Below are 27517 nucleotides of genomic sequence, written 5' to 3'. Positions count from 1 at the left end.
TTTAGGTATGAGATGTGGTAAATTTCCAGTCAGTCTAATTCATAGGCATAAGGCTTTGAGATGTGTTGGCTGGTTGGGGTCCAATGTATTTATACATTTTTTATTAGACTCGACTGAGAGATTTGAGATGAATAAATTACGCTTATATTCATTCCCCTCATCTGCCATTCCAGACGATGTGCAACAGATGCTGCAGAAGAAATTCAAATTGCATCTTCAAACAGAGCATAACTTTGGTGAACGAAGAGTTCACCCAAATCCCTGAAAGAACGGTTTTCTACAGCCATCCCTTCCCTGGGTGGCATTTAGGGGAAGACGCTTACCTATTTATCTGGCCGTTTTCTACTTCTGTGAAGTCATTAGAGTCGTTGCTGACATTGTCATCTTCGGGTACCGTCATGTTCTGCAGCTCCGTTAGCTCGAGGCCACTTTTGAAATGCATCATATTCGGTGTCCGCAGTCAAAAATCAACCCAAATTTCTTCCGTTCTGAGGCTCTTTAGTAGCAGACAGCAGCAAATACAGATGCCTGAGACCCCTGAAAGAGCAGAATAAGGAGTTATTAAACGAATGGGAGATAGTGTCACCAATACATAAAGCGCCGTGAAAAGCCAACAAATAATGAAGACATGGCACTTTCAAATGTTGCTACTGGACGCATGAAAACATGAAGCTTATCACTAAACTTTACGGCTTTTACACATTTCCCTCCATTTTCTACTACAGAGTAAGTTACATCCCATAACCTTTAGCTCACAATTATAGAAGCCTCAAGTTATGGGGCTGGAGAGATGGGTTCAGTGGTTAAGAGCACTGACTGCTCTTCCAGAGGTCCTGAGTTCAATCCCCAGCAACCACATGGTGGCTCACAACCATCTGTAATATGATATGATGCCCTCTTCTGGTGTGTCTGGAGAGTGACAGTGTACTAAGACACAATCAACAATCAGTCAACCAATAAATAGAACTCAAACTAAACCCTTTTAAAAATGAAAAATGAAACCCCAAGTTAGCGGCAGACAACATACACAATGTTTTTTTATGAACCCATGTTTAAAATGATCTGATAAGGGCCAGAAAGATGGCTCAGCAAGCTAAGGCACTTGCTCCTAAGTATCTGAGTTCAAGCCCCATGGCACACACAGTGAAGAAGCAGCAGCTCCTGCCTCAGCCTCTGACATCCACACGTGTGCTGTGGCATACGGGTCCACCAACCATAAGCAAAAAGAGATTTCAAAATTATTTATTTATTTTATATACCCGAGTACATTGTAGCTGACTTCAGACACACCAGAAGAGGGCATCAGATCCCATTACAGATGGTTGTGAGCCACCGTGTGGTTGCTGGGAATTGAACTCAGGACCTCTGGAAGAGCAGTTAGTGCTCTTAACTGCTGAGCTATCTCTCTCCAGCCGGAGATTTAAAATTTAATAAGTAACTAATTAAATGGGAGCGGCTCAGTGCTTTTGATGTGCTTGCCCATCACTGTAGGCTGAAGAGTACAAATCTCCAATAAACGGCATCACCTGGGATCCACCTACAACCTGGACTCGTTTTATTTTGGAATTTAGTGAACAGTTTATACATCAGCTGCGAGGGATTAAATCAATCTTCAGTGGAGTCAGCCCACATCAGGGAATCAGGGAATTAAAATCTCTCACTCAGAGGATTTTGGTTAATCCACCTGCTACTTTATTTCCTCATGGGGACAAAGGATGATCAGAGGTCTTGCTTTCTCCCTCACGTGGACAGCTGTGGCATCAGTCCCTGAAGTGCCACCAACAGAACATAACACACGGGAAGAAATTTGGGGAGGCAGCATCAAAAACCGGAAGGATGGCCACAAAGACAAATGAAACTTCAAGTGCAAACCAGGGGTGGCGTCACAGGCCTGTAGACAGGAGAGGCTGGAGGGACAGCCCCTTACACAGGAAGGGACTCATAGAGTAAGACCCTTCATCAAAAGGGAAGGAAGACGGAAAACACATATAAGCATGGCTGGCCAACCCGGGTGACTCAAGTGTGTCCCTTCAAGGGCATCCTGGAATGCACAGAATCTTAGAAAGACTTAACTCCAGACTCTAGAGTCTAGATCTGTGGCTCTCAACCTTCCTAATGCTGTGACAGTTTAAAACAGTGCCTCATGTTGAGGCGAACTCCCAGCCATAAAATTATTTTCCCTGTAACTTCCTAACTGTAATTTTGAGACTGTTTTGAATTGTGATGTAAATATCTGATATGCAGGATCTCTGATATGCAGGATATCTGATAAGCAAACCCCTCGAAAGGTCGTTCATCCCCCAAAGGGGTCGAGACCCACAGATTGAGAATCTCTGGCTTTGATGAAACCCTACCAGCAACTAATGGCTGCCAAGTGAGAGAAAGTCGAGTTCCGTCCAGGGACGAGTATCCCTCTCTCGAAAGGTTATCCAATCCCAGTATCAGCCACACATACATACATACATACATACATACATACATACATACATACAAACGAGCAACATTAAATGGACACAGCAGGATGTACTCATATTTGGATATATGTGTGTAAAAACAATAATTAAGCCGGGCGTGGTGGCGCACACCTTTAATCCCAGCACTCGGGAGGCAGAGGCAGGCGGATTTCTGAGTTCGAGGCCAGCCTGGTCTACAAAGTGAGTTCCAGGACAGCCAGGGCTATACAGAGAAACCCTGTCTCGAAAAACCAAAAAAAAAAACAAACCCAATAATTAATAAAGTCACAAATTTGAGGAGTAAGGAACACGAAAGGTGTTGTGGGGAAAGGGGGTGGAGTGGAAATTATGTAAATAACAATACTCATGTAGGAAATTCTCAATTAGATAAAGGTAAAAAAATAAAATTGAAGTTTAGAGAAGTTAATACAAATAAATAAATTTTCTATGGAGCACCTGCTTGAGACAGCCGATATATTGTGTGATTCTGGACGCTCTAGGAGGAGAGCACCCTGGGTGAAGGGAAGTCTGATCTGCCGACACAGGCGTCCTGGCTGGCAAACCAAGAAGCCTTTTACTCAGTGCTATCTAATGGACCCACAGAAGCGCCCAGTTTGGAGTATAATCTCTTTGCACGTGGAAACTAAACAATAATCTTGTTCCTCCCAGGTCTCCCTTCTAGAAGGAAAATTTTCTGGTGTCAGGTGATTAAACTTCTCTAACAAAAGCACATTCTAATATCTCGGATCCCAGGAGCCTCTCTCTCCTGTTGTACCCAGCGCCTCTGGGAAGGCAGGAAGCCACAAGGGGACAGCTGAGTCCAGCTAGCACTGACTGCTTGGGGGGTCCATCAAACAGTGGCAATGGGTGTCCCATCTTCTCCATGCAAAGCTGGGTGCACTCAAGTGGTTGGACCCCACTCTCACCTCTGGGATCCCTTTAATGAAAACTGGCCTACAAAGCACAAAGCAGGCTGGGTAATTTCTAGACTCGTGACTCTCTCACTCTTGCTTCTAATACTGCCTGACAGGCTGTTGAAGTGAGCCTATCAGCCTGAAAGGGGGGAGGGGGTGACATTTCTAATCTGTGTTAAGGAGTTTTTCCTCTCTCCAAACTGGTAATAGGGTACCAGGCAGGGATTTTTTTCTAAGAACAGAATTTGATTAGTAAGCGATTTGGAGTCTGCTGATTGAAGCTAACCTCTCGTTATCTGTGTGTTTGTATGCACGTGTGCGTGAGGGCATAAGGAGTGCGTGCCTGTGTGCACGTTGTGTGTGTGTGTGCTCGTGTGCACTCGTGTGCACGTGTGTGTGTAATACAAATGGCTGACCTGTCATGTATGGAAGTGAACATTACCAAAACCCCCGCCCACTACACCCACGCAAACACCATGCAGTACAAGTCCATCAAACAGGGCGAGTTTTCACGGGTATTAAAGTAAGTCTCCTTGAAGATGAAAACCGGAAACAGCATTCCAGTTCATCCTGCCTCTCACTTCCCCTGGGCTCTGCTGGGGAAATACTTGCTCAAATTCTCACTTACTTATTTGAGGGCCAAGTGAAGATGGAGTCTTAAAAATTTTGGGAATATCCACCCATGGGACTGAGCACAGGGTCCCCAATGAAGGAGCTAGGGAAAGTACCCAAGGAGCTGAAGGGGTTTGCAGCCCCATAGGAGGAACAACAAAATGAACTAACCAGTACCCCAAGAGCTCCCTGGGACTAAACCACCAAACAAAGAGCACACATGGTGGAACTCATGGTTCCAGCTGCATATGTAGCAGAGGATGGCCCAGTCAGTCATCAATGGGAGGAGAGGCCCTTGGTCCTGTGAAGGTTCTATGACCCAGTATAGGGGAATGCCAGGGCCAGGAAGAGGGAGTGGGTGGGTTGGGGAGCAGGGGGAGGGGATTATCAGAAGGGACACTAGGAAAGGGGATAACATTTGAAATGTAAATAAAGAAAATATATAATAATAATTTTTAAAATGTTGAAAATACCAAACCTTCAGGGACCTGAGATGGGGTTATAGAAAAGTTATTTGGGGGCTGGTGAGATGGCTCATCAGGTAAGAGCATTGACTGTTCTTCCAAAGGTCCTAAGTTCAAATCCCAGCAACCACATGGTGGCTCACAACCACCCGTAACGAGATCTGACACCCTCTTCTGGTGTGTCTGAAGACAGCTACACGATGTACTTATATATGATAATAAATAAATTTTAATAAGAAAAAAGAAAGGAAGGAAGGAAGGAAGGAAGGAAAGTTATTTGGATAGGAGCACAAATTTTCTTTCTTCTCCAAGAGTAACACACACTTCATGGAGACTCTAGAACAAACATGAAAGAAATTCCACCACCTAAAAATAGGCCGGAGACTCACTCCCTCCTCCTCGTTTCTTTCATGCCTCCTTTTCCATCTCTGCCCCCGCAACGTCCCTTCTGGTTTAATGCTGATGATTTTAGATTGTTTTTAACCTACTTTTTTTTTTCATGGAGTACCAGATTATAAGGGCTGTGAAGGACAGAAATGTCTTTCTAAGCTGTTAGTTCTGAGGACGTGGCTACAGAGCCAAATCGTGAGTTCGAACCCTCAGTCCTTATAGAAAAGCTGTATGTATCTATAATCCCAGAGCTGGGGTTGGGGTCGGGATAGGTGGATCCCCAGAACTCCTAGCCAGCCAATCTAGTTGAGCAGGTGAGTTCCGGGTCCAGTGAGAAAACCTGTCTCAAAAACTAAAGGGGGAAAGAGACGGAGGAAAACAGCCAAGGCTGACCTTTGGTCTCCACACGCATGAAAGTGAGCATGAGCCCACATGAATGTGTACACACACGTACACACCTGTGCACACGCAGAGGCCACACACCTACGCAAAAATGATTGTCAGTTCCTCAGTAATAAAAAAATACAGGCTTCGTGTGACATCAAACTTTGCAAATGGCTGAAAACAGCCAAGTGTCCTCTGTTCTCAGCACGCAATGATCACCAGAGTTTGGGAATTGGCCTAAATTTTCCAGAGTTCTTCTGTGGAGACAAGCTACCTCCCATGGGCACCCCACCAGTACATCTCTGTCCAACAAAAGGTGACCAGGAGTGAAAATGTACACACTCAAGAAAGGGAGATTCATGCAGGGCATTGAGAGAATTTTATTTAGGTTTGTCTCCTGTTTTGCTTTGCTTTGAACCAGGCTAGGCAGCCTGAGGAGGACCCTGAACTTCTGAATCCTTCTGCCCCTACCTTCCAAGTCATTACACACGTGCACCACCATGCTGGGCTCTGGTCCCAGCACTCAGGAGGCAGAGGCAGGTGGATCGCTGAGTTCGAAGCCAGCCTGGTCTATAAAGTGAGTTCCAGGACAGCCAGGGCTATACAGAGAAACCCTGTCTCAAAAAAATCAAAGCAAGCAAACTATAGATAGATAGATAGATAGATAGATAATTTTCTACCCTGAGTTCTGAAATCAAACCCAAATCTACAAGATCCCTGCTAACACCTGGTTAACTGCTTGATACCCATGAAAAGGTAGGTACCAGAACTGTCACTGCAGAAGTTCAGATGCTCGATGGAGAGACTGGCAGGTAGAGACGGGGCCTGAGCTGAGACTTCTCAGTACAAGTAAGTCACGGTTGGTCAACAGAGGTAGGAAGTTCAGATTGGACTTAACAAACACACAAACAAACCAACCATAATTTCCCTGAAAGATAAGCAATGCTCAGCGTTAAGATACTGGCCCAGCCATGTAATTTGGAACTTGGGAGACTCTGAGATAGAAGGATATAGAATGTGAGGCTAGGGCTGGTGAGATGGCTCAGTGGGTAAGAGCACCCGACTGTTCTTCCGAAGGTCCAGAGTTCAAATCCCAGCAACCACATGGTGGCTCACAACCACCGGAAATGAGATCTGACGCCCTCTTCTGGTATGTCTGAAGACAGCTACAGTGTACTTACATATGATAAATAAATTTAAAAAAAAAAAAAAAGAATGTGAGGCTAGGCTGGGCTGCTGCGGAGAGACTTTGACTCAAGGGAAATAGGAAATGAAAATCTTCAGGGTGTGAGAGACCCTAAGCTCGGTCACTAAAGAGCTTCCTGCACGAGCAGGAAGACGCAAGTTCAGGACCCCAGTGCCCAGGTAACAGTCTGGCAGCTTGTCTGTGATACCAGCATTGGGTCCAGTCCAGGAGTCGGGGGAGAGGGGGGAAATGAGTGTATCCCTGGGGCTCTCTGGCCAGGTAGTCTAATGCAAATAGTAAATTCTAGCTTCAGTGGGAGACCCTGTCTCAAAAACCAGATGGCACAAAGAGATAAAGTGGGTCATGCAGGTGGGTAAAGACACTTTCCACCAAAGCCTGATGGCCAAGTTCAATGCCTGGGACCCACGTGGTCGAAGGAGACAACCAAATCCCACAAGCTCTCTCTGACATCCACATGTGCGCACACGCACACAAACACACACACACACACACACACACACACTCATACACGCTAAGTACCTTTTAAAAAGTATAAAATGGAAAATGACCAAGGAATACACTTGATGTGTTCTTTCGGCTTCTACATCCATGTACATATATGCATGCATCTGCACACATGTGCGCATGCAACTGTCAGACTATACATTTAAATAAGGCATCATACGATGTTAACCTAACTATAACTACAACACCTCAGTATTTAAAGTAGTTAGAAATCACATCCTACCCAGCACAGAACACTCCTGATCCTTGCCACGGTCTCACACTGTTCTCGAGGCATGGATTACTATCCTGGTACATTTTAGCACAGCACCAAAGGAAACTACCTCATAAGATGACTCTGTATTGTGTTGTGTACCAGGACAAGGATATGCAAATAACCTTGTGTGGCTTTAAGTCACCTGCAACCTGTTTAAGCAAGCAAGGCCACCCCATATAAGATGTTAGCATACCATAAAACATTTTGCGAGCCGGGCGTGGTGGTGCACGCCTTTAATCCCAGCACTCGGGAGGCAGAGGCAGGCGGATTTCTGAGTTCGAGGCCAGCCTGGTCTACAAAGTGAGTGCCAGGACAGCCAGGGCTACACAGAGAAACCCTGTCTCGAAAAACCAAAAAAAAAAAAAAAAAACATTTTGCACGACAGAAAACAAACTAACATCCAGGAAGATTTCAGAAATATACTTATTCCTGTATTATACTCGTCGTATGGAAGGGAGGAAGTGAAGAAAAGAAAAAGGAAGAGAGATGATAGGACCTGGAGAGATCAGGACTTCAACTGTGTGTCTTAGACCAGGGAGGGGGTGTTATTTACACTGGGGACAGTACTAACACGATGACTTAATCAGTACCAGGTGAGGGGCTGGCTAGCTCAGTTACAGGTAGTTGTGAGCTGCCTGGCAATGGAACTTTGGTCCTCTGGACGAGCAGCCAGTGCTCTTAACTGCTGAGCCATCCCTCCAGCGCCTGTTTTATTTTTATTATGAAGTAATAATAATAGTAATAATAATGATGATGATGATAATGGTATCCTAGCTCAACACCTGGAGTTCACCCCAACAGTTAACTAAGTTTGAGGACGTGTTAACAAGCCTAACAAAGAGGACATGCCAATAGCGACAGCGTCACGGGAAGTGCTCAGCACTGGTGATGCAAATCAGAACAGCAAGAAGCTACAACCTCACGCGCCTTTAGGACCACCCTCATCACAACCGCAAGAGATGGCACGGGTTGCTGAGGGTGCGGAGAAAGCGCGTCCTTGCACACTGTAGGTGGAAATTTACATTGAGATTCCTAAAAAAAATTAAAAATAGAATCACCATATGACCCAACAATCCCTCTTCTGGGCACACACCCAAAGGAATGAAATCACCACTTCTGAGGGCATCTGCACTCACGTGTTCAGCGCAGCCTCATCCTGACTGACAGCCGAGAGAGAGACACTAGCTGAGACACCAAAACACAGGAACTGCCCACAGACAGCTGGATGTGGAAACAGTAACACACACTCAAGCACATACACACACAGAACACACACACAGAACACACAGGTACACACATGCACGCACACACACATACACAGACACAGAGAGAGATAATACATAGGTACACGTACACACACACACATACACAAACAGAAAGACAGACAGACAAATGATCTTATTCTTCTAGTTGTCTCTTCACACAACTGAGTTTACACACTTGAAAGTTCCAGATCTCTGCACTTACGCTAGAATGATCTGTATCCATACGCAAACACGAGTCTGTATTTCAAAGGGCCTCCGACAGACTGAGCGAGTTAACTATAACTTACTTATACAATTTTATAACTTACTACTGTTACTTATTATGCTATTGCTTATAATATCTTACTTTCAGTTGGGTTATCGTCTCTAAATGCAATAAGGCATCCATCATTATCATATCACATCGGTTGTCACGTGTCACTGGATAAATAAAACAAGAAGAAAATATAGGAGACAGCCAAGCTCCAGATCCGTTACACACAGGACCCGACCTTTATGAACCCAGACGAATGGCACATTTTGTAATCTCAGCACAGGAAGGCCAAGGCAGAGGACTGCTACAGATTCAGCTTGTCTACACGGTGAGTTCTGGCCCAGCCAGGTCTACACAGGGAGACAAAACAAAAAGCAAAACAAAAAACCCACAAAGATCAAGCAGAGGGTCTGAGTTCAGTTCCAAGCACCCACAGGAGGACACAGAACCAAGAGATGCGACACCTTCTGGATGCCTAGGGTACTGCAGTCACACGTGCACATAACCACACACAAAAAAATGTAAATAAATAAATAAATATCGAAGACCTAGTGCAGGCTCAGAAAATTAATGAACTGGCCACAAGCCTAATGGCTTGAGTTTGATCCCCTACATGGCGGAAGGTGAGGACTTACACTCAAAACGTGTCCTCTGACCTTCACATGGGTACTGTGGTGCCACACCTGGCATGGCCTGTGCACACACACACAGACACACACACACACACACACACACACACACACTATACATGTAAACAAAACAAAGACCCAAATAATTAGCCTGCATATAGTACTTCCATTAAAAACTTAATGTTGACAATGGAAACCTTTGAAACTTGGGATACTTGGAGACAGGGGAGAAGAAAAATGTTCTGAGAGAGAGAGAGAGAGAGAGAGAGAGAGAGAGAGAGAACGAAAGAACACACCAACAGAGCACAGAGCAGGCTGTTTCCTCTTATCAAACCAGTCAATGCCAGTGGCTGTAGCTGCACTGGAAAGCATGCATCCTTCATCCTGTCTGGCCTTCTGGCTTCTGCCCGGCACTCTCCGAATGCCTTACCTGCCGTGTAACCGTCCCGAGTGAGTCTCTTTCCTTCCTGAGTCCCTTGCCCTGGTCTTCACCATCCCCTGATGCCATCCTTGACCAGCTGGCTCTACCATGAAAGAGCCATATGAGGCCAGGTTAAATTCTCTTGCCTCGGCTTCCCCATCTCGGAAATGGACCTGGCTCAGACAGTCAGTGTCTTAGTTAGGGATATTGTTGCTGTGATAAAACACCAGGAACAAAAGCAACTTTGGGGGTTGGTTTGTTTTTTTTTTTAACAAAATCTCAATTTTTCTATTTTATCAATGACGATTCCGGAGCCACATGCTGGGGTGAAAGCCTGCTAGCTCAGAGGGGCACAGAAACCACTCAGCTAACCTTCCTCCACAGCTGATGTCCTGGAAACAATTCCACACTTACCATGCTTTCTCAAAAAAACTCCTTCGAACTGAATGTCTCTCTCTTACATCCCGTGGGTCTCTCATCCGTCCTCCTGACTCCCCCTTACTCTCTATGATTTTCCTATGTTTACTTCCTGGCTACTGGTTGCTTGCTCGGTCTCTTGACCTATGGTTACCTTTATTTAATCCCGTTTACAATATTTAAGCAGAAAGCTCTTGGATTAAAGGTGTGTGCTAAGGCTGAGCCACACTACAACGGAAAGTGTTTTTTTTTCCAGCAAATAACACAACCTCATGATTCACAGGGTGATCAAATAGCCTGCGACATCTGGGAGGAAAGGGTTTGCTTCAGCATACAACCCCACACTCCATCAAGAAGGGAAGTCAGGACAGGAACTCAAGACAGGAACTGGAAGGAGGAAGTGAGGAAGCCGTGGGAATATGCTGCTTCCTGGCTCACTCCCCATTGCTTCCTAGACCTGCTTTCTTATGTAACCCTGGACCACCTGACCAGTGGTGGCACCAGAGACAGTGGGCAGGCCCTCCCAAATCAATCACTAATCAAGGGAACGCTTGAGTCAGGTGGCGGTTTGAATATGCTTGGCCCAAGGAATGGCACTATCAGGAGGTATGGCCTTGTTTGGAGAAAGTGTGTCAGTACAGTGGGAGGGTTTGAGGCTCCTAGTCTCAGACTCTGTCCATTGTGGAATGGGAGCTTCCTCCTGACTGCCTGTGGAGGGGAGTCTCCTGCTGCCTTTGGATGAAGATGTAGAACTCTCAGCTCCTGCCCCATGCCTGCCTGGATGCTGTCATGCTCCTGCAAGGATGATAATGGACTGAAGCTCTGAACCTGTAAGCCAGCCCCAAGTAAATGTTTCCTTTATAAGAGTTGCCTTGGTCATGGTGTCTGTTCCCAGCAATGGAAATCCTAAAACAAGCTGGGGGGTGGTGGCATGGGCCTTTAATCCTAGAACCCAGTAAGTATATGTAGGTGGATCTCTGTGAGTTCAAAGTCAGCCTGGTCTACAGAGATAGTTTCAGGACAGGCAAGGCTACATATACAATGAAACCCTATCTGGAAAAACTGGGGGGAAAAAGAAAAGATAAAGAAACTAAGAAAAGAACAAATAGAAAATGCTTAAGAGACTTGTCTATAGGCCAGTGTTATGGCAGCCTTTTTTTTTTTTTTTTTTTTTTGTCTTTTGAGACTGGGTTTCTCTGTGTAGCTCTGGCGGTCCTGGAACTCACTCTGTAGACCAGGCTAGCCTCAAACTCAGAAATCCACCTGCCACTGCCTCCCATGTGCTGGGATTAAAGGCATGCGCCACCACCGCCTGACATAAACTGTTGGGCACAACCCTAAATCCCATGGTTTAGCCAGGCATTGTGGTTACAGGATCTGCACGGTTCTGGCAAGCTACAACAACTCTTTTCTTCACCAAGGCAAAGGGCATCTGTCAGCCTTCGTCTCTTTGCCTCGTGACCTCTCAGCTTGTCCCTCACTGTGGCCCCTCCCCCATCTGCCCTAAGGGCAGGACTAATTCTGTGACTCCACCCTTCCAGCACATTCCAAACTCTCCCATCTGGGTGTAAGGTTTCATCCTGCAAGCATCTTTCAGATCTCCTTTCCTTCATTTTAGACTATAATTTCTTTGCTAAACTGGGATTTACGGGCAAATATGTGGGATCTCCCTTCCGAACTCTACTTGATCATGATCTACTTGATCCCTCAGCACAAAACAAGGTTTTGTATGGGTTTGTTTTATCTGTAGAAAGAGTCGGGAGGGGGGAGAGGAGATCCATCTGCTCCTTCCGGCTTAGAAACTTCCATAAATTCTTTAGGTCTCTGGCGGCTTGCAAGACCCGTCTACTTGGCTATTTGCCACGGTCATCACTGCAGACTGGAAGCTGAACTTCCAATTTGGGTATCACTTTAAAGCAACCTACTGGATCCGTCACCATGGCCTGCCTGTTTCCCTTCCTAAAGGCCGATCCTTTCCCTCCCTCCTTTACAGCTCACAGCCCTAACTCTGCCAGGCCACCTTCTCCCAACTGCAGAAAAGAATCCTTCTGGAAAACGTTTGCCTTGCATCTCTCTCTCTTCCAAATATGTACAGAGCAATCCCCCCCGCCCCCCGCGCCTGCTGGAACGCTGCACACTCCTGCTGCAGTGGTCTGCTTGCTCCCAGGTTGCCCCTGTTAGGTCCTGTCCATAGCTTCCCGACTTCCTATCCCCCCTGTGCAAACTGGAATAGGTCCTTGCTTTCTTTTCTTTTTTAAAGATTTATTTATTTATTCTATGGATATGAGTATGCTGTAATTGTCTTCAGACACACCATAAGGAGGCATCGGATCCCATTAGAGGGTTGTGAGCCACCATGTGGTTGCTGGGAATTGAACTCAGGACCTCTGGAAGGATCCAGACATACCTGCTATGCAGATTACTCACTGGTTTGGATCAAAGATTCAGATATTCTAATGATGATGGTTTTTGTTTGTTTTTGAGGTTTCTTTTTTTCTTTAAATTGTTTTGTTGTTGTTTGTTTTTACAATTTCAGCTTTCTGGGGGAGCGGTATCAAGGTAACACAGACCTCATAGGCACACAGCCCAGTAGACGCTCCTTAACACTGGAGATGGTGGAAGTCTTTTTAAAGCGAAGTCTGCAGACACGCAGTGATCCGCACCCATACAATTTCTCCAGAAGAGAGACATAAACACTTCGAGTGTGAGTAGCAGACGGCCCTGTCCACCTTCATGAACCTGCACACAATTCCCTTTGGGTTGAATCTGGATGAGGCGAGTTTGAAAAATCCATCTGAAAGCACAGCTTCGGGGGAAGGTATTTTCATCATATCCTGCCACCGCGCCCAGAATGCGCCCGGAATGCTTAAGATTCTCAGTGTGGCTTCTAAAAGTCCAGAGAAGGAAGGAACCAAAGCTGTCTGTCTCAACAGGGAGCAGTTTTGCCCATCAGGGGCATCTGGGGCATCAGGGGCATCTGGCAAAGTCTGGGAACATTCCTGGTTTCACATATGAGGGGTCACTCTAGGCCTCCAGCAGGCCTGGCTGGAACGGCGCTAAACCGGCATGGCAAAGGCTGATGAGATCTGGCTCAAAATGTCAGCATGCTGATGGGGTGGAAACCCAGTGGCAAAGAAAGCTCATTAAGAACACACACTGGCCAGCCGGGCGTGGTGGCGCACGCCTTTAATCCCAGCACTTGGGAGGCAGAGGCAGGCGGATTTCTGAGTTCAAGACCAGCCTGGTCTACAGGACAGCCAGGGCTATACAGAGAAAAACACTGTCTCGAAAAGCCAAAAAAGAAAAGAAGGAGGAACACACACTGGGGGTATGTCAACTAGTCACTGAATTATAGAGCAGATTATCATTACACTGCACCTTATCCTACCTGTTGCATACTACGACTGTTCAAGTCTCTACATATCAACCAAGGTTCTGCTTTCAATATGCCCAGGTATATGAATATCCAATATTCAAAATGACATTGACTTCTTTGAGATAGAAAGTCAAAAGTCAAGTCAACATATAATCTATGGAAGAAAACAGATTCTATACTACTGTAAAATAATAATAAAGACCAACATTTGGAGTTTACTGAGCAGGGAGTCCATTGATGTGACTTCTAATACAAATAAAACTCTCAGTAACTGAGAGTGGATTTCTAGAATCACAACAAATGTAAGCAGTCAAAAGCAACCGTGAATGCTCTAATGAAAAGCACAATTCTCTGCATATGCGCTTCTAGTTATTATACTGATATTCGTGATCAAAGACCAACCTTCTACTAAAAGCAGTGGGCAGTAGTTACACTGTAGTTAACCCCTAGTTGAGCTGACAGCCAAGTCCCAAGGAAATGCCATAGGAAAATCGCAAACGTAAAGGGGTTAACAGCACCCTAAAGTGGCATATGAAAATGAGGTCTTTTTAACAAAGAGACCTTCAAGTACCTCAATTTGAAAAGAGAAGAAAGTCCCAAAGACACATCATCATTCAAAGGTCACTTGATGACGCAGAAATGGAACATTTCCCTGTCTGGGTCTCTGGGGGTTGAATGGGCAGATGTTCTCTCAGGCTCTCTCCCAGGTCTCACCCCCTCTGGCTGGTCTGCCTGCTTACAGGTCAACTTTTACCAAGCAGAGGAGCCTATGCATACATCTCAACAGCTGACTCAAGACCAGTTCCTGCCAATCTAGCTGGACATGGGCACAGTCCAGGAAACTTAAAGAAGAACATCAGACATAAAGAGTGACCTCTGACACCACGGGGCTGGGACACGATCCAACTATGCATACCTTAAATGCTCTCTGCAGGAGCCTCATGGAGAGCCAGCCTTAAGGTCCTACAGATTGAGAGTAAAGGCAAGATCAAGTACAGCTCGTGTGTCCCGGCAGGCTAGACAGATTAGCAACACAGCGAAGGCTCACAGAACTGGAGAAGACAGGATTTAGTCAGGTCCCTCGAACCAGCAAAAGGAACAAGCCAATCTTTAGGGTTTTGTTTCGTTTGAAATAGGGTCTTACAGCGTAGACCCTTGGATGGTTTAGAACCCACTCTATAGGCCAGGCTTTACAGAGATCCTCCTGCTTCTTCCCCTAGAGTTCTGGGACTAAAGGCACGCGCTACCACACCCACCGACACTTTTTAAGGAGCGCTGGAAATCCGTATGTGAAGTGACATCCTAATTTTTTTTTAAAGATTTATTTTATTATTATATGTAAGTACACTGTAGCTGTCTTCAGACACACCAGAGGAGGGCATCAGATCTTATTAAGGATGGTTGTGAGCCACCATGTGGTTGCTGGGATTTGAACTCATGACCTTTGGAAGAGCAGTCTGTGCTCTTACCCGCTGAGCCATCTCTCCAGCCCCGACATCCTAATTTTTAATCCAGAAATTAACTCCAAATAATCTTAAAAGGGAAAATGTAACTCACACAAAATATCCCCCATAAGCTTACTCAGGCCCTGCTCACCAGTCTGCAATGACAACAGGAACTATGATAACTTAAGGCTCCTTTTCCTCAGCTCCTCCCCCTCCCAGCAGTCCCTTTCTTCCTCCCTCCTCAGGCCACAGCCTCTCCTGTCCCTTTTCCTTTACAGTCTCTCCTTCGTCATTGCCAGAGATGGAAACTGAGATCCTCACATTACTTCTGCTCGTGATCCTGGCTGTCTCACTGGAAGGGCCTTCCAGCCTGGGAAAATACAGGCCACACGTTGTAACCTGAGGCTAGGGCCCCATGATGTCAGCAGCTGGATGGTTAGTAAAATCGAAGGGAAAAGTCAGTGAAGCTCACAGCCTCACGTGGCTAAGATGTCACCAGGCAACCCGTAGACATCCTCATTTAATCGGATGCTTGGTTTGTGGGCTTCGCTTTTAAGTCTAAACTACTACAGAATCACCCGGCCCGGTTTTGTTGGCTTGGGCCTTTGCTTTCTTTTCATTCTCTTGTCTTCTCTGTCTGAATCTTTGGAGATGGAATCTGTAAATTAGTAGATTTCCAATGGCACAGGTTAAGTCTGCTGTGGAGCCAGGCTGAGAAACACTTCAAACAAACAAACGAACAACAAACAACCCTTTCCAAGCCTGCCCTTGGCAGTGATCTTGGATGGAGGTGTCCCGAATAGCCCTGACTTGTTCAAAGAGTCTCCCAGATGGTTCTCATTGCACAACTGTGGATGGAGACAGTGAGGCCTCAACCTGTCGCCTGAGTTGCCCACAGTTAGCAACTTCTCTGGAAGCGAGTCTCTCCAACCCCACTCCCCATTGCCACATGGCCTTCTACGAATCTGAACTCCTCTGCCATTTAGGAGTGGCTGGAAACCAATGATCGGCAGAAAACCAGTAACCAAGCCATCAAATCGTACGGATGAGAGTGAGTACCCTTACATCACCCGCCATCTTAATGAAATCTCTGGAATAACTCAATAACCACCATGGGTGTTGATCTCATTTAATAAATGAGTGGGGGAAATTCTGAAGCTCAGAGACATTCAACAATTTGCCGCAAGTTCCCAAGGCCATTAAGTCGCAGCCTGGTATGCAGATCTGAGCTAATGGCTAGGCCTTACCATCTCTGCTCCACCACCTGGTGTGGCACCCAGAGTGGGGGGAAAAACTCTATAAAAAAGAAGGTGGTCACTAAGCACTTGTAAGAGCCAGAAAAATAGCACCCTGACCAGGTTGTCACAAAATACAAGATTTCAGTAGGCATTCTACTCTGGAAGCCACATAGCCACTGGGGCAGAAAAATACCTGGGACCAAGAGGAATCTGCAGTGTGTCCTGGGAGAAAGACAATGTCACTTGGGAGACAGAGAAAGGTGAGGGTTCTCGATACCTGGGAAAAGAATCCAGGCTATTTCTAAGCAAGTGGGAACTCAGTGCAGAGCAGGACCTTACAAAACATGGACTGTTTTAAAAACAGGATACAACGTTAAACTTGTGGAGGTGCCCAGGCTGAGCTACAGGAGCCGCGTTTAGCCTGGAAGAGAAAGGCTGACCGGCTCTGACACCATCTAAGCTGACTCCCTGGCTCCTGAGCACGCTTGCATCTGTCTCCCACATCCATAGACACTTCAAGGGACTTCCCAGCCCACAGCTCCTGATTCTCAACAATCCACCTGATGGGTTTGCACATTTGGGGATGCAGACAAAAGGACAAGCAAGAGACATTTTCAATGCCCTACCATTGTTCAAAAGGAGAGGCCATGGTAAGAGAGAAAAGCAGAGCAGACAGACTGCAGTGTTTCAACCGGGAGGGAAGAGGACCAATCATGGAACAGAGAAAAGAGTTGCCCCTCAGAAAGGGGTTGGGCGAGCTACCTTGCCAAGGTCACAATCCAGCAAGAATTTATTAAGCAATTCCCATATCCCTGGCATTAGAGGACAAAAAAAAAAAAAAAAAAAAAGTGGACGTGGTAGCAGATGCCAGACCTCTTAAGTCCGCTGCTTTCTCAGTGTAACCCTCAGTCCATGAAACAAGGTAAAAAATGTTCAGAAGCAGCGAAGTTTAAAGACTGGAAAGTACCTTTAAATCTACTTAACAACGTATCTGCTGGATTACAGGCAGCCCAGGGTGCCGTAAGCACTATTTCTTCTGAAAATCTCCCCCTAATTATTCCCATAGACAATTCTTTCTCCTCATTGAGAAAGGAAGACCCGCCACCCCTCACACAACCTCTCCTATCCCAAGGATCCTCCGGGTTCACATGACTCTGTCTCATGTCTTGGCAACCTGAACACCTGGCATTTCTGTTTGCGTTCACCCATAGTCTGTTTCCTGTTGAAATGGACATGACACGGGAGCCGGAACTCGAACTGATTAGTAGCTGCCTGCTACACAGCATCCCTAATTATTCAACACCTGTTCTTTAAAAAAAAAAAAAAATCCCTATTAAGATCAAAACCTCAATCAAACTAGGCCACGTTTCCGTTGCTTTCAGCCACTCACTGAGAACTAAGTAACCCAACAGCAGAATCAATTAAGTCATTTTAAGGCAGAGGTTAGGCGGCCATACCAGACCCGTGCAGTGGCGGGACTTGCCAGTTTCCTATAGGGTGAGTTATTTGACAATGAGGCCAGCCAGCTCAGGTTTTATTTCCGTTGTCCTTCTGACGTCAGAAAAAGCACGAGTTGCAGCACTGTTTCTTGTATCAAGGTGACAAATTACAGCCTTGCTAGCCCCGCGTTTTGCAAACCATACAATTACCCCCCCCACACACACACTCCATTGTATTCTTTTTAAGTTACAAAAAACAAAAAACCGCGGATGTGTTAAATCTTGCAAATGCGTACCGTTTTCTAGCAGTGGGTCCTTTCCTCTCTTCCACACCGTCGTACACACCGTCTATCGGTCTGAGACAAGTACGCGATCCCCAAGCCAGTGTGTTTCCTACCGATGGAACAGGCTGGTGAGAGCCCGGGTCCACGCCGCAGAGCGAGACACAAAGGGCTGGAGTAAGCACCACCTTCCTCGGCCCGAGGCAGCTTGTGAAAGGCAGTTCGCGGCGTGACGCGCTTACCGCGAAATTCCTTTTGCCGCCATATGCACTCGACTCTAGTGCGAGCACAGTTGGGCCGAAACCCAGCGGCGGGCGATGCACCGGGATCCGCGCGCCGTTCGCGAGGGTGCGGAGCAGCCCCGCACCCGGAGCCGGGCTGTCGCGGGGGTTGGGAGAGATGAAGACGGGCTACAAGAGATCTCCGCGCGTTTTCCTCCCCGCGTGGAGCCGACCAGTTTATAAGCGTTTTGCCGCAACGTTTGGGGCCAGGTGCGGGGGAGGGGAGACCAAGGGCGCAAGGGTCCTGCGCAAGCAGTGGCCTTTTGTTCTCCCGCCCCACCGGACCCGGCTCTCGTAGAGGAAGTAGCCTATCACTGGCTCTTCATTCGGGAGAGAGCCTCCAGAGAGGGAGAGGAAAGTGAGTCACTGCCAGCATCCTCCCACTAACCGGAGCGGAGACAGGGGCCGAGCCCGTGGAGGTGCAGCCAACGTGCACCTGTTTACCGCGTTGGGAAGCCGGTCTCCGAGGCTCCGCTGCCAGCCAGTCCCAAGATGCAGACTGATTCACTCCTCGGTGTACCTTGTGCCCCTCACATCGCATGCTTGGTCCTAATCCGCGAAAGTGACACCAGATCTGGTGGCACACTCCATCACCATAAAACCAGGTCTACAAAGTAAGGTACTGTAAGCCAAGGCGGTATCTGGGGTCCCTGCGTTCGGGGAAGGGCACCGGACTCCTGCCTTCTAGAAAGGCGCCGCGACGCTCTGCCCGTGTCCACGAGACATGGAGGCTGTCTGAGTTACCTCCTTCCCTTCCTGTTCAAACTCCCCTTCCCTCCAAGTCGCCGCTCCCTCTGCCCTCCAAAAGCACCTTACCTCGAGAAATAAAGGGAAAGGCGCCACCAAAGTGTCCGCCCTTCCAGGCCGTCCCCGGCAGTTAGATGTCCTTTTTTGTGTCAAGGACTAGCTAGGGAAAGGTGGCCCCAGGTCTGCAAGACTGGGCGGGGAGGATCCGCGTGGCGGGTTTCGGAGGAAGGTAAAAGGCCGGGTTACCGGCGACCTTCAGGCAGAGTGGCGTGGCCACAGCTCTCCTCCTCCTCCTTTTCCACCTCTACCACCTCCTCCTCCTCCTCCTCCTCCTCCTCCTCCTCCTCCTCCTCCTCCTCCTCCTCCCCCCAGGGCTGGTTGCATCAGAGTTTCCCCCCACCCACACTCTGCCCGCCAACACTTACATTCACACGCCCGGCGCGGAGGGGCTCCAACCTGACTCATTGGCTCCCGTGAGGCGCGTCGCCCTTTCTCATCTGCAGTTTGGGGACGGGAGCGCGGCCTTTCAGACCATCATCCCTCCCTGCCCGCGCGCCGGCGGAGCTGAGCTGCGTGCGGTAGAGCAGTGCGGGTCACATGCCGCTGGTCGCCGCGCCTTCTTGCTCCTCTTTCCCCCTGGGCTACGGGACCGCAAGGCGACCGCGGCTGGCGGACACCGATCATCCAGGAAGGGCAGTGCGAGCGGATGCGCGAGCAACGCGCTGGTGGTACCCGAGCATACGGAGGCTGCGCGCCTCCCGGCACCTGCCTGCGCCCTCCCGGGGCCTCAGCTGGGGCCACGGCTGCCGCACCCGCACCCTCGGGGTTGGAGGTGGAGCGGCTCACTCGCCCAGGCGGTGGCAGGGGGCCGTCTCTTGGGGTACGCCAGGGCCTCACCGAACGGAGTTGCATTGTGGGAAGGGAGCAGCGTGAGGGTAGCCCCGCGACCCAGGGGCGGTGGTGGACTACGGGACGCGCGGGGACATCTTTGGAAACCTGGACACCTGCAATCCCCCCAGAGCAGCTCTGGGGACCCCCTGGGACTCAGAGTGTGACAATAACCCAAGGGGTCTACACCAATAGCCCTGCTGCCCCGACCACGTGACTCTACCCTTGCTGGGCCTGGAAAAAAGGAACAGGCTGAAAGCCATATCCGCCTCGGGTTACTCCTCCTGCCCCACTCTTTGTCTGAAGTGCAGCCCCTTAACTGACTGGCTGGCACAGTCGCTTCTCCTTAAAATGGCGACAGGAAATCCCACCTGCACACCAGCCAATGAGACCACCACCACGGAGTCTGCCGCGTGGAAGCCTGAGCCCCTCTCCTCCGGATGGCTCCTGCTGGAGATTCATCAGCCTGACCACTAATAAATTTTAACCAAGAGGATTTTATTCAGACACTGGCGCCGAGCTGGGATTCCGAATGTAGCACCCAGACACCTCAGCCAAGGTTTTACAAAGGCAAAGAATACAAAGCTTCAATCTGTTCTCTTGCAAGCTTGTTTACAGAAGCAGAACCAGCAGTTAAAAAAAAACATAATAATAATAATAAAGATGAACCCTTAGCAGCGCTTAACATTTGGAGGTCTAAATTTGCTTTAAGCACAGAGATTTTTAAACATAAAGTTAGCCATCAACATGTTAGCCATCACTGTTCCATCTTCCTGTTCCATCAAAACAAGAAATGGCGGTTGAATCATGATTCAAAAATGACTCTACCTGGAGCCTTTCAAGAGGCTGAGTAATGCTGTTTTGCAGTGCTTACAGATTTTCAGTCTCCGCTGGGAAAGTGAGGGTCCAACCAAGATTTAAGCTTTTTAGTGGCTGGTATTCTTGCTCCCTTCCAATGGCAGTAAATGGTCGTGGTTAGTTAAACACTGGCTTCCAAAGAAACACGTGGGAGGTGTGTTCTTGAACATGCCTGGAAACCCGGAAGGTCACTGCAAACAGAAGGGCAGTTTCTTCCTCAATCACAGCATCTTCCACCCCACCCCCACCCCGAGCCATTTTTTTTTTGTCCTGTTGCTCCTTCTTCGTGTGAAAAACTTATGTATTACAGTAACACTGTAAGTTTACACCGAAAATCCATTCTTTTTACCTTTCTTCCTAAAGGAAGTCAAAATCAACGATTTTGTTATGATTATGACTGAATAAGTTACCCTGAATAGGTAAATGAGCCAGTAGCAGACTCAATTAACCTGGACTAACCCCCTCCCCGCCCCCACCCATACACCTGCTGATATGAGGCCCCCAACACACACACATATACATATATATAATATATATATATATATATATATATATATATATATATATATATATATATATAGCAGAGGACTGCCGGGGCTGGGTTCAGTCAGAGAAGATGCACCTAACCCTCAAGGGACTGGAGGCCCCAGGAGTTTAGAGGTCTGGTTGGGTGGGGGGTGGGTTCTGGGGACATCCTCGTAGAGGGGGGGGTAAGGGGGCAGTATGGGATGTGAAACTGTCGGAGGGAGAGTGGACTGAGAGGGGAATGGGTCTGGAGTGTAAGTAAATAAATAAACAAATAAATGAAGTATTTTTTAAAACTATGTTTAAAAAAAAAAGCCCGTTGAAGGTTGTGTGTCTTTAAAAAAAAAAAAAGATGTATACTCATGGATGTTGCAGAGAACATAATCCCAAGCCTTTTAGCTCAGGATGTAACTTAACTTGCCAGCTCCTGTACACAGAACGACTAGTTACTCAGGGCTGTTCGAGCTGAATGAAATAGGAACCCAGCCCGTCCTACTCACTAGCTTCTCGGCTATGCACTCTCTGTTTTCACATTTAATCCTCTTCACTTTAGTTGGGTATTAATTGTCCTTTCTGTAAACGAGAAAGCAGATCCACGGAGGAGGGAACATGGACCGTATCGGCAGAGGAGGGGACGGATTCCCACTCGGGTCTGATTTAAAAGTCCATGGGCAGTCTTTAGAAGCACAGACCACCCCAGACATGGGTCTCCACCCCTTCCCAGGGATTTTTAGTTGACATTTGCCACCGAGGGGACAAATGCATGCGTGTCCCTCCGCTTCATAGAAAGACTGTTAGAGAGACATCCTGAGACTATGGCAGCGGCAGGGTTTAAGAAGGGCCTGGTAGCTTCCAGGGCGGTTCCTGGGGGAAACCTCCCTTTTCAAGTCCTTCCAGTAGGTCAGCCTGTAAGCCCAACTGCGGTAGTCTTCCTGGGATCTAGATTTGGGATTTAGATGATGCCAGGAAGATGTTTCCCCCTCATCGAGCGCTCACCAAGAGACCAGCAGAGGGTTAAGCATTTTACACACACAGTCTCTCCTTTACTCTGCAGAACATTCTGAATAGGACACGCCACCCTCATCCCAGATTGAAGGGTTGAAGGCTTTACCCCCCAAACCACACAGCTGTAATCCTAAATCTTAAACCCAGAGACAGTTCTCCATGTCTGAAGCTGAGAACTTCCTGGATTCTGGGATACCCTTGTTTAGCTAGGGAATAGGAAGGGTCCAGGCCACTACATTTGAGATGGGAGCCTCTGTTTCCAGTCTTTCTCAGTTTGCCCTGTGTTAGACTTATGGGCAACACAGGCATTGCTGTCAGGATGTGACTTATTTACACCACCACTTCCAAGTGAGCATACTGTCCAGAATGCTACTAAAGAAGTCAGGAGAAGATGGCAGACTTTACCAAGCTGACCTAAGGGACAGAAAATAGAATTTGAAAAGACAAATTAAACTTCATAGGGTGCTCACAGTCAGCTATTGGATGTATCACAGGGCTCCCAATGGAGAAGCTAGAGAAAGTACCCAAGGAGCTAAAGGGATCTGCAACCCTATTGTTGGAACAACATGATGAACTAACCAGTACCCCGGAGCTCTTGTCTCTAGCTGCATATGTATCGAAAGATGGCCTAGTCGGCCATCAATGGAAAGAGAGGCCCATTGGACTTGCAAACTTTATATGCCCCAATACAGGGGAATGCCAGGGCCAAAAGAATGGGAATGGGTGGGTAGGGAAGTGGGGGGCGCTATGGGGGACTTTTGGGATAGCATTGGAAATGTAATTGAGGAAAATATGTAATAAAAATATTAAAAATTAAAAAAAAACTTCATAGGGAAACAAAAAGAACAACAAAACCAGGATAACCAAAACTATCCTGAATAACACGAGAACTGCTGGTGGTATCACCATCCCTGATTTTAAGTTGTATTACGGAGCTGTAGTAATAAAAACAGCATGGTTTGGGCATAAAAACAGACAAGTCAATAAACTGAATGGAAGGCCTAGACATATTTCCACACACCTATAGACACCTGATTTTTAACAAAGAAGCCAAAAATACACACTGGAAACACACACAGCATCTACAACAAATGGCAGGGGTCAAACTGGAGGATGGCAAATAGAACGGATATAGAAGAATGTAAATAGATCCAGACTTACCACCTCACGCAACAGCCATTGCCAAATAGATGAAGAACTTTCCCCTAAGGCCACATACACAGAGTCTGATAGAAGAGAACCTGGAGAATAGTCTTAGACTCACTGTCCCACAGAAAGGCTTTCTGATCAAGACGCTGGTAGCTCGGGCCCTAAGGACAATGAATACACGGGACCTCATGAAAACGAAAAGCTCTGTAAGGCAAAGGACGCTGTCATTTGGATAAAGAGGTTATAAAATAGGAAATGATCAGCCAGACGTGGTGGCGTACGCCTTTAATCCCAGCCCTCGGGAGGCAGAGGCAGGCAGATTTCTGAGTTCGAGGCCAGCCTGGTCTACAAAGTGAGTTCCAGGACAGCCAGGGCTATACAGAGAAACCCTGTCTCGAAAAACAAAACAAAACAAAACAAAACAAAAAAAAAGGGAAATGATCTTTATCAAGTACACATTCAAGAAAGAGTTAATATGTAACTTATATAGAGAACCAAAAACAAAATGAAACAGAAAAAAAAAAACCCAACCTAGGCATAAAAAAAACAAATAACCCAATTAAAAATGGAGTACAAAAGTAAACAGAGAAGTTTTCAAAACAAAACCCAAAACACAGATGGCCGTGTACCACTCGAAGAAATGTTCAACATCCTTAGCTATTAAGGAAATGCAAATTGATGTGACTTCTGATCTGCTCATGATAGCCTAGATGAATGAAGAAGAAGAAGAAAGGTACATTTACACAATGAAAAATTTAAAAAATAAATAAATAAAATCACGAATTCTCCGGTAAATGGATGGAGCTAGACAATTCAGACAGATGTGTTCTCATACACTCGGATGTTAGTTTTCAAGCCTCTGAGAGGCTTGCTACCATCTGTGCGCAGCCACGGAGGTTAGGTGTGTTAGGTAAACACCTAGGAGAAAAAGAAAGCTCTCTCAAGGAAGGGGAAATAGAATGTTTAGTTATGGAGACATGGGACGGGAGGATTCAATGAGGATGGGAAGGGAAGAGGGGGCTAAGGGATAGGATACAGGGAAGACCAACTAGCACTAAGGGCCATATGCAGACCTAGTCCTTGACCTAGGTAAATCATATTTTCTTGCCTAATTAATTCTTCTTACTTTCCTGGATCTTCTGTATACGTGACAGGTTTTGTTTTGTTTTGTTTTGTTTTGTTCTGTTCTGTTCTGTTCTGTCTTGTTTTTTACAATAGGAATTAGTGGAGCAGCCATAGCAAAGGGTAAAATTTTAGGGAAAGGGACTCCCCAATTGTCATGGCCACTTTTCTGCAGAGCCCTATGCAACCTAGTTCTCCTGACCCCACCCTGCCCTTGGGTCGATAGCGATAGCAGAAAGTCTTGTGTGGGCATGGTGACAAATCCGTTCTCACCCCAGATTTGTAAGTGGCTCTCAGGCAGTCATCAGCACACCCCCCACCCCTCTGACCCTGGATGGAATCTAAATTACATTTCCATTGCCAGCCGCTGACGTCTCTGGATTGGTCCTGGATCTGCTTTGTAAAATAAGTCATCTGTTAACTGTTGGAGATCACCTCCATCTCATAGCTGGGTAGTAAGTAATATGGTCTCTCAATTGTTCAAATCGACAAATGATGTGTCCTGGAAGTTTAACGTCTAGTTATGCCCCGCTCGGCTGGTCGAGTGTGAACCCAACTCCCAAGCACCTTGCAAAATGGGGTAGTGGGAGCCATCAGGAGATCACATGACTCGGTGTCTACAGAGTCCTTAAGCATCCTGGTTAGTGTAATAGGTGTGCAATCAATGGCATCGGCTGTTATTTTGTACACTTTGCAGAAATAAGCGGAGGCAGTGAATTTCCAACACCCAAACGTGTCAGCACAAAGCATTCTATGATGATTGCTGCATACTGAAAAGGCTGTTAAATTGCCATTTCCATTCAAATTCATCCCACTGTGACAATGAGAGAGGGGTTATTAAAGAATATCTAGGCCTCTCCTTCAGCATGAAAGCAGGTTTGGGATGTATGGATGGGCAGAGGCAACGGTTACTAATTGAACGTGCCCTGCTTACACCCTTACAAAGGCTGCCGTTGTAAATGTATACAACCGTTTTTGTGGGAAATCAAATGTAAATACGGACTCTGGGCCATCATTTCCCCAAGTTGGCTTTGTTGTTGTTATTTTGTTTGTTTGTTTGTTTGTGGAGATAAGGTTTCTCTGTGTAGTCCTGTCCTGGAACTTGCTCTGTAGACCAAGCTGGCTTTGAACTCAGGGATCTGCCTGCCCCTGCCTCCCGAGTGCTGGGATTAAAGGCATGCACTAGCACTGCCCCGTCCCCAAAATTGTTGCTTGGCCCCATAGTGAACTTCTGAAAAGTACTTAATTTCTCTGGGTCTTGGTTTTCTCATATTTTAAAAGGAAATAATATTAGCTACTCTGTTAGATAGCTTCCTTTGCTATAATACCTGAGCAAGACAACTTAAAGGGAGAAAGATTGGCTTTGGCTCATGGTTTCAGAAGGGTTAGTATGGATCTACAAGGTATTTTATTTATATATATTTATATATATACATATATAATACTGATTATATATATATAATCAGTAGCTCAGAGTCTATGCTAAGTATTCAATAAATAATACTTTTTTCTCAAAGTGATTTTGCTGCTTGTGTATACAGCAGCATTTATGCCACTAGAGCAGGGGCTGTGGACGACTCATAATTCCAACTGGGTGGGAGCACCCACTTAGTCTTATATTATCAAGTCAACCCGTGAACTCTGCTCTCTATCAGAATCCGGCAGAATTTAGCATCCTTATCCTTTCTGTTCCTCTCAAGGTGCTTTCTTAATCAAATGGTAGAGACTTCGGGGAGATCAGGGCAAGGCCTTTGGAATTAAGGGTTCTCAAGATTTTATTTCTAGTCACAAAACGGACCTGGGCCACACCGTGTGAGTCCCTCAGGATCACACCTATCTGGGAGTCAGGCCTTTCTTGGCCAGTCTGTAAATCTGCTCCTTCACGTCCGTCAGCTTCAGCCACGTGGGGATGCTACGCTACGGCGGCATTGGCAGCGGCAGAACTGACTGGGATGGGCCCTTCCCAGGAGCATGCATGTGACCCATCCTGACGGAGGTCTAATTAATAATTCTTGTTGGGAAACAATTTAACCAAACGTAGGAGAAGCTTTGGACGTATGCGTGCCTCTTCTGCGTTTCTGGATCCTAGAAAAGGTGGACAGACACATTCTCAACTGCACCGAGGTTAAAAAGAAAGGCTTTGGGATGAACCAAAAGAAAGTAAAAATATCCTTCCAGTGCCAGAATAAGAAATTTATAAATGACGTTCAAATGAAGTACTCAGGTGGTTGGCCGAGAGAGCTCCACATCTTCTGGAAGCCCCTAGAAACGTTTTGAGAGGCAGGATGCCAGCTTGTTCTTAGGTCTAACCCAGTATGGCCCGTCACTCCTACCTACCGGGTTGAGATTCCAAAGGTAATGTGGAACAGAGCAAGGATCTTCAGCGAAGACCAGCAAAGTGAAAGTGACCTCAGAGAAGGCGGGGACAGACATTCAGAAAGGTGGCTACGCAATTTAAAAACAAACAAATAAAACAAAACAAAACAAAAAACCTTGAAATCAAACAAGAAGAAATGCCAAGAGTATCTGGAACCAGTTACAAACAACATACAGCCCGGGTTTTCAGGGCAGGACGCTCTGGGACATCTCAGAGAACTGGAGATACGCTATGGACATCTGCGCTGTGTGATGTTAAGGCCTCACTGGGCAGAAAAAAAAAGGTTTTGAATTTTCTATTGGAAAAGCAGCTTTGGGAGTGGCTGCTTTTGTCTTTTTGTCCTCCTGGTTGTCTCTCTAGTGCTGACTGTATTTAGGGGGAAGAATCTGATTTATAATAGGTACGGAGTAACTAAATGACTGTCCATAAAATAAGAACCAAAGTAATTTTCGTTGTGCGCGATTTTTATATTTGAGGCATAAAAGGCTATTTCAAAATCACAAAGGGGGTAATTTTAATAAGAAAGATTTAAAATTGACAGTCTTTCAGGCTCCTATACTGGCAGTTATTTATACACACACACTCATTTAGAAAATAAATGGTTCCAAGTTTTCATT

At 46.6% G+C, this 27517-nt stretch overlaps 1 protein-coding gene and 1 pseudogene across 3 annotated transcripts in view; both read right to left on the bottom strand.

The window, feature by feature from the left end:
* Slc38a1 (solute carrier family 38 member 1) overlaps positions 1–19983 on the bottom strand; it is a 71865-nt gene extending 51882 nt beyond the window's left edge. The window contains exons 1-2 of one of the 3 annotated variants that reach the window (XM_021183413.3): positions 19402–19983; positions 324–537 (exon numbers count right to left, since the gene is read on the bottom strand). In XM_021183413.3, the coding sequence (XP_021039072.1) occupies positions 324–445 (122 nt within the window). In that variant the 5' untranslated portion in view covers positions 446–537; positions 19402–19983. Of the gene's footprint in view, positions 1–323; positions 538–17963; positions 19009–19045; positions 19299–19401 lie in introns of those variants that run through there. The other 2 variants (XM_021183412.3, XM_021183411.3) reach the window with 2 other exon arrangements.
* A 6087-nt stretch (positions 19984–26070) lies between these two features.
* LOC110310939 (small ribosomal subunit protein uS15 pseudogene) lies at positions 26071–26509 on the bottom strand (annotated as a pseudogene).
* Positions 26510–27517: the final 1008 nt, after the last annotated feature.

Source organism: Mus caroli, unplaced genomic scaffold, assembly GCF_978045245.1.
Source record: "Mus caroli unplaced genomic scaffold, Mus_caroli_1 scaffold_16, whole genome shotgun sequence".
Classification (NCBI taxonomy): Eukaryota; Metazoa; Chordata; class Mammalia; order Rodentia; family Muridae; genus Mus; species Mus caroli.
This window is presented reverse-complemented; position numbering and strand designations above follow the sequence as displayed.